At 28.4% G+C, this 8,150-nt stretch overlaps 2 protein-coding genes across 2 annotated transcripts; one reads left to right on the plus strand and one right to left on the minus strand.

The window, feature by feature from the left end:
* Positions 1-3,434: 3,434 nt before the first annotated feature.
* LOC126840420 (serine/threonine-protein phosphatase PP1-beta catalytic subunit) lies at positions 3,435-6,709 on the minus strand. The gene is made up of 7 exons (XM_050576136.1): positions 6,428-6,709; positions 5,345-5,476; positions 5,052-5,282; positions 4,815-4,991; positions 4,581-4,732; positions 4,373-4,507; positions 3,435-3,696 (listed from the first exon to the last, which is right to left on the minus strand). The coding sequence occupies exons 1-7, from the start codon at positions 6,480-6,482 to the stop codon at positions 3,604-3,606; spliced, it is 975 nt and encodes a 324-aa protein (XP_050432093.1). The 5' UTR covers positions 6,483-6,709; the 3' UTR covers positions 3,435-3,603.
* A 268-nt stretch (positions 6,710-6,977) lies between these two features.
* LOC126840424 (uncharacterized monothiol glutaredoxin ycf64-like) lies at positions 6,978-7,830 on the plus strand. The gene is made up of 2 exons (XM_050576144.1): positions 6,978-7,443; positions 7,499-7,830. The coding sequence occupies exons 1-2, from the start codon at positions 7,170-7,172 to the stop codon at positions 7,663-7,665; spliced, it is 441 nt and encodes a 146-aa protein (XP_050432101.1). The 5' UTR covers positions 6,978-7,169; the 3' UTR covers positions 7,666-7,830.
* Positions 7,831-8,150: the final 320 nt, after the last annotated feature.

Here is an 8,150-nt window from a genome sequence, read left to right on the forward strand (position 1 = left end):
TACCTTATACTCTTAGACCTATAAAGAAATCTTTATAGGTCTATGCATATACTAGTATAAGGTCTATGTAGCCTTCAGGCATTTTGGTAGTTTAGCTTCGCAGTTCGCTGTACAGGCAGCGCCACCATTCGCTCAGAAGCCGATAAACGTTATTTTTTTTATGATAATTATTCTTTTTTTGGAGTTTTTATTATTTTTATTGTTTATTTAGTAATAAGTAATTATTGTGTTAAAGTTTCAATAACATATACTTAACTTTACACTTAATTATTAATTTTATATAATAGTAATAATAATAAATAAGTGTATAATTGTTCTATAAATTAATTATAGGTATATTATAGTACTTAAAATGTACATATTAATACATTTTAATAACTATAGTAGCATTCATAAGAATTATCCACTGTCAGTAGCGCAACCAGAAATGTCCCTGGGGGGTCCAAAGTACGGTATTAAGGTATAAGGTCTATGTGTAATATAAGAAATGACAATATGTGATAACTGATAACGATTTGTTATCTACCGCAAAAATAAGTTATTATATTGCCAAAGCCCAAAATAAATAAATATAGAATATTGTTTACTGTAAAATATAGTTAGACAATAACTAAATTACCCTAACCAATTTTCCACTTCAGAAATACTCAAGGGGGGAGGTCTGGACCAGCGGACCTCCCTTGGTTGCGCCATTGCATGCATTATATGAGGTATGGTGTTCCAAAAGGGAATAAATTTAATTTTCGAATATTAGTTTTCCCCCTACTTTGAAACGCCAGTCTTTATATTAAAGTCTAACTATATAGAACAATTAATCAGTAACGACGTGGATCCATTTAATAAAACTTAATGTTTGAGGCCAAGGAAAAGCGATAATTTCCTTAAATGATCAACGTAAGTGAAGTTCATAAGGCAGTCCAAAGAGACCAATAAAAATTAATAAGAACAACAGTATTTTATATTTATATACCACGGTATATTATGTAAAAACAAAAAATAAACAATTATTGGTGATGCAAGTATCATCCTTAAGAACACAATTTTGAATATAGAGAAAATATCTCTGCTTCGTCCCTAGGAATTGGATGTATGGTTGAGCTTGAATTAACGGTAGTCGAGCTGTCGGAGACACTTAATTGGGGTTTATTAAAGTAATAAATATCCACCTTACACAAGTGATGCTTTTTTTTCGAGGGGGGGGGATTAAAATAATCGGAAAAAATGTATCTATTGTTATGTAAAAGCGTGCTAAAGTGTGTTCACACAAATGGATAAGGCTCCGTTTATTAGGTCAGAAGTATTAATATAATTTTATCCTAAATAACTCTCCGATCCCCGTTTTAATATACCCTACTTTATAAGTCCCTTTTAGTTACCATAGAAAAAGCTTTATTTTGTAAAAATGTCTAGCTTCACTTAGGGGTTTTAGGGAACTGCATTTTTTTAAAGAAATTTTGGTATGGACTTATTATAAATAGAGAAAGCAAAAAATACACATTTGCTTATAATCAAAATGAGTTTCTTAGTATACAATTATTCTTTAAGTTAGGTTAGGAAGACGTTGTCTTCGTAGAGTAATGTCTCTCATGAATCAATTGTCAACTTTAAGATGCATAATTCACGTAGACATGACTACTCGTTTAATTATTTTTTATTGTACTTCGTCTATTTCTCTAACTTACATAATCGGAAAAAATACACCAATTATCAAGAAATCAGCGCATTATTTTGCTTTTTAAGTCCAATAGAAGATTATCTAATAAAGGCTATAATACAATTTAAAAAAAAAAAAACAAATTTTTAATTTATCAAAATAAATTGATTATAGCCTATATTTCATCAACTTGCATAATTATTTATTATGATCATTTCCCCCCATAATTTTATTTATTCACTGAAACCACACGTTTGTAGCACATTGAACAACAACAAAATTATTAACTATTATCTTTTTTATACATTAAAATTACTTTTTAGTTCAAACTAATGAGCTGTAAACAGAATAGTAATATTGTTAAAATATAGGATACATAATTAAATAAAAGGTAGTTATTAATACATAAAACATTATTAAGATTATAAATTGATTTGTTTTATTATTCAATTACATTTAACATTGCTAAATTTTTATATTGTTTATGGGTCATGCTTAATTTACAAAATGACAATTTTTTGTTCAATTATTCTAGCTAATAACTTACTAGGTATTAAATAACATACTAGTCAGCTAGCAAAATATTATTACATTTTAGTATATTTATAAATGCGAACAATATTGTGGATTTTAAATTGTAAAATTTGTTGAACATAATTATATCACAAAGGATGATGTGAATTAAGCAAATCATTTAATAAAGGTATCTTTAACTGAACAGAACTTCTTAAGTTTTATATGATTGAAAATATAGTCTTATTCAATTATAACTAACATTTTGATGTAAATAATAAATAAACTTAAACATAGTCTTTCAACATTTATTAAATAATGTATTTCAATTGATTTGATAAAAGAAATTGTAAATTATTTGGTCAACACGTCAAGAAAAATTATTAAGAGCTTAAAATATAATTAATCAATAATAAAATGTTAGTTCCTTATAAATATATTAATTATTAATGATGACAGATCTATGTCGAAGAACTTGTAATACTGATATAAATTTAGTCAGAAAATATTTTTTAAAAGTGCATTATTAGGGAGTTTTTTTTATTACAAAATAAAAAAACACTGTAGTTGTAATTTTTGTTTTAAATGCTAACAACCACAACACAATTAACAATTGTAGATCTGCACAAAATATTACACAGCTCTCATAGGAAAAACAAAACACGTTACATTAAATGTTAAGTATAAAATCCTTAATTTTTGTAAGATTTGGATATTTTTTAATCTTAGCTTTTGAATTATTTTTACATTTGTAAGAAAAATTCATATTTATATACACAAACACACACATACACATATATATCTACAACTATGTGTGTGTGTATCTTTGGGCGAATAAAAAGAGAAACATCATATGTCATAAAATACAAATTAGTGCATTATAGACACTTCAATATTTATCGACAAAAATATAACTGATTTAACAGTAATTTTTATACATGAAGAAATAAGTATAGAACTCGAAAAAAAAATTATTAGTATTGGTAAATTTTTATCGTTTAACACAATTAGCTGCCATAATGTTATGATAGAAACAATATAATAATCATTAACAATATTTGTTAATTATAATAATATATTTATATTTATAAAACAAACAAATAAAGATGCTAAGCCTCAATTAAAACCTATATCTATACATAGTATTAGTTTGTTGTCTAAAATAAATGTTTTTTTAACCTATATACAAAGTACATAAATTTTAATATCAAATTACTCAATATACTATAGGACATTATAATTTAGGTTACAAGGAACCATAATCTAATGATTGTTGTAATACATTTTTATTTTTATACATTAAAGACAAATTTACATTAATCAAATTTGTTATTTTAAAGTCCAGAAATTTAAATCATTCAACCACAATGTGATTTATTACTGAACAGTTCAAATTAATGAAATTCAGTTTTCATTATTGTTATTTCTCATTGTGTTTATTTCTTTTTAACAGCTGTACTGTTAGCAGGTCGTCCAGAGTTTAATCCTGAATACTGGTATTTTGCTTTTTTCTCCGATGGTTTCAAAATCTTAAGTAACCAAAAATGAAACGAATACAATTAAAAAAAAAAAGATACAAAAGTTATTTAAATGTTTTGTTAAGTTATTACAAACATACCAATTTTTTCATTTTCGTGTAGCTTTACGGGCCATGAAGGCCCAACGCTGCCATCATGAGATGGTTTCTTGACGAATTCGCTTCCGGGACGGGTCGTCAATCCGTCGCCGGAGAGGGGGATGGCGGTTCCTTTTTACCGGACGATTGCTCGCCCAGCAAACGGAGCGCCTGTGACCGAGTGTCAAACAGGCGACAGTGAGCGCTAACACACTGCCGCCTTACCCACTCACCCACTCCTCCTCAATTTTTTAATACTTTTTAAAATTGATGAACTTAATTAAACAGTTTCTTTTAGCTTCGATGTGGAGCTGAGAAGGTTTTAATTTTAAAAAAACGTTTTATAATTTCCACTCTAACTCAATTTCAACCCGTACTACTTTTAGCTTAAATTTTCCTATTTAAATAATAGAATTTGAGTAACTTTTTTTTGCAATTTATCAAATATGAAAAAAAATCTTAGAAATTCTTAATTTTGTAAATTGATTGGGCATCTAAAAAGTTTCAAGTTGAGAACAAATGATAAAAATATCACAGCCCTGCTACTAAGCTAAAAAATATTTTAAAGATGTTTAAAATAATTAACCAACCTGAAATGAACACATAAGAGTTGCATCAACAGACATCATTCCACCGGCATTGTCAAACTCACCACAATAGTTTGGTGCTGAGAACAATGTTACCAATTGCCTTTTAGCAAAAAACTCGTAGCCGTCTTCTACAACCTAACAATAAAAATCTACATTTGTTTTGTTCATGCATTATTACATTTTTTGTTCTTAACAAAAGTATATTTACTTGATGTGCGCGACAGATTAAATCTAAATCATGCCTGTTTAAAAACTTGGCTACAACATCTGTACCAAATGTAAATGAAACACCACGATCGTTTTCACCCCAACCTGTTACATCTTTATCAGGATCCGACCACAACAAATCACATAATAGTCCTAAAAACAATTAATTAAACAATTTTTAAACTTGAGAACGATATTAAGTTTTAATATCACAGATATGTAACAAGGAAATTACCAGTGTCAGGAACATCAGTAGGACGCATAATACGTCTTATTTGTTCCATTCCTTGCAAATCGGGACTAAGGCCACCATGACAGCAAAATATTTTTTCATCGATGATGGCTGCGATTGGTAAACAATTAAAACAATCAGTGAAAGTTTTCCATAGTTTTATATTATAACGCCTTTTACCTAAAAATAAATACACATTAATATGAATATTGTAATAAAAAGGTCTAAAAAAAACCTTACATTCGTCATAGAATCCATATATCCTGTTAATACTTGCACATTCATGATTTCCTCGTAACAGGAAAAAATTCTCTGGATATTTAATTTTGTAAGCTAATAAGAGACAAATAGTTTCCAACGATTGTTTACCGCGGTCAACATAGTCTCCCAAAAATAAATAGTTAGCTTCGGGAGGAAAACCTCCATATTCAAAGAGACGTAATAAATCAGTGTACTGTCCGTGTATGTCACCTAATTATTAAAATTATTAAATTATATAAAAGTGAAAATCTAAAATGAAGTTGATTACTAACCACATATTTTCAAGGGAGCTTCTAAATCTAATAAAATTGGTTGTTGTAAAAATATTTCTCTAGATTTTAAACATAGCCCTCTAACTTCTGCTTCGGACATTTGTACTGTTTTACCAGGGCGACATCCTCGAACTAAAAAAATATCCATATAATAAACAACACTGAGCACATATTATTACAAAAAAATAAGTGTATTTGACAGTAGTTTTCTATACATAACTATACCCTGTCCACCGAGAGAACATGCCGGTTTTGTTCATGTAAATTAGAGACCAAGCAGCTGGCAGGCAGGGCGGTCTCGGAGGGAACGCTAGTCACACTAGGTGCCACGCCAAGATGCGCAGAGCAGCCATTTTTTGTCAGGTCGCTTCTCTCAGGGGACAAGGTTTAGATGATATATTCATTACATAGATATATTAACAGTGCTTGACTAAGGAATAAAACAGATGGAGATAAAAATGAACAGCCTCATCACATTATCTGTTTAATATATAATTCAATGATATTACTAGAAAGATACACAAACATTTTTTGGAAAGAAGAGCCCTAATAAGTCTGCTTCATAACATTTTCCTTGTTAAATCTCAATTTAGTTATGTAATTTCTATAAAATATTATGTTTTTATAAAAAAAATTCGGAATAAGTACTGCCATTCTAAACTTCTAGAAATTATTCTTATGGATGTACTAGTAAAATTGTTGAGACTTGTCAATAATAAAACATAATAAGTATGAATCATTTATATAACAGTATTTTTTTATTTATAGCACTATATTTAAGGCAGATGTGCATTTTTTTAGGATCCATAGGTGTAATAAATAAAAGTTAGCAAATTATGTTCAAATTGTTGCCGATATTTTCAATATGTTATTTTACTATCAGTATATCATTTATTTATTTGAACAAATAAACTAAAGACAATAGACAAAAACGATGATATAGATTCAAAAAGTCCATTTTTAATTTAAAGATTTTGCGTGTATTTCTAGCCAAAAACTTGTTTCGGTTTTCAACACACCAGGATTGATTGTTATACGAACTCCTATTATGGTGTTTTCATACGATCGGTCCAACCATCTTACCTTCCAACAGTCGAGCAATTATGCTGTCAATACTTAACGGCTCACCGTCAGCCATCGTGGACGGAGAAACCTTGCGAAATTTACGAGTTAACAAATAGGTGACGGCACTAATTCACGGCCCGAATGGTTATTGTAATGTTTTATGCTTCCGTCTATCAAGTATCAACCGAGGGGGTCGCTACTAGCTCCACCGCTTCTACTCGGCCCGCTAACATGTAAATTAATCAGTGATGGTCGGACGGAGGGGAAAAATGGCGATCACTCTTCCCACTTAAAAGTTAAAACGCAAATTTTGTTATTGTTAATTTCAACGACAAATAATAGTGCATTTGAAAATTACAATGTAAGCATTATTGAGACAATTAAAAAGTTTCAAAGTTTACGAATTTTTATTTATAATACATTTTAATATATTAATTTTTCACGATTCTTATTTTGTTCCAAGGTTAAGATTATGTTTAAGGTTATGTTTTAAAAGCTAAATTTTTATTTTCGAAGGCTTCTGATAACAGCTTTAGTAATAAAAATGTAATATCAGTTATTAAATATTGTGAATGATATGAAATATCTTGACTTTCCTTTGAAGTTTGATGGTTATTTTTTTAATTTATTTAAATCTAATTAATTTAAAATCTTAAAATTGTTTTTATTCTTTATAATTTGAGCGGAGAACCTTCAGTTGCAAGAGTTTTAATAAATTACATTGCTACTTGCTTTTAAAATTAAAAGTTGATCAAACATAATGGCGTTATTCGTACAAAAATTAGTGAACTTTAATAAAGTGACAAAAATAAATCCATTTAATTTGTATAAAAGATTACAAACTACAAACTCTAGTAATCCCATAATTTCTCATATAGACAAATTAGTAAAACAGAATAAAATCGTAGTATTTATGAAAGGTGACCCACAAGCCCCTAGATGTGGCTTCAGTAATGCGGTTGTGGATATTTTAAATATTCATAAAACTACTTTTGATGCTCATGACGTACTTATAGATGAAAATTTAAGAAATGGTAACTTAATAAAAATAATTTTATGCTAATTTGTCTAAAATATTTTTAAATTTAGGTATTAAAGAATATTCTAATTGGCCAACGATTCCACAAGTATTTGTTAATGGAGAATTTATTGGTGGATGTGATATTATGTTACAATTACATAGATCAGGAGAACTTGACAAGATATTAGCAAACGACAAAATAGAAAAAGATGGTGAAGACAAAACAAAAATCTAATTTAAAATAAATGGTAATGTCAATTTGTTATAAATTATTTGAAGCTTGTCATCAATGAAAGTATGCTTAATTATTATCAAATGAGTTTAGTAGTTTGTATTGTTATTTTTTTGAGGATTGTATTTTTATTTTAAATATGTATTATATATAATTTTTCTCAAAATAGTTAACAAGATTTTGTTTTTGAACTATGACTGGTAAATCCGGTAGTTTTCCTTAAATGTTAAGACCAATCAATTTGCAAGGCCTTTAATAAAAGACACTGAACAGTAGTAGGCATATGCAAAAACAATATTTGTTCAAAGGTATCCTTTTAAGATTAAAGTGTACAAATATATATTGACAGTTATTTCATAACATGCCGAACAAATAGCGTGATTACCATAAAATGTATAAAAGCACACCAATTCTAGTTCAAACAGAATGAAAACGAATGTATAATTGGCCTAAAAAAAGGCAAATTTTTTATAAGACAATTTTTGTTT

This window comes from Adelges cooleyi, unplaced genomic scaffold (genome assembly GCF_023614345.1).
Source record: "Adelges cooleyi isolate 19-005CV unplaced genomic scaffold, UGA_ACOO_1.1 ACOO_flye_CR_arks_rails_tigmint_CR_PRNA_376, whole genome shotgun sequence".
Classification (NCBI taxonomy): Eukaryota; Metazoa; Arthropoda; class Insecta; order Hemiptera; family Adelgidae; genus Adelges; species Adelges cooleyi.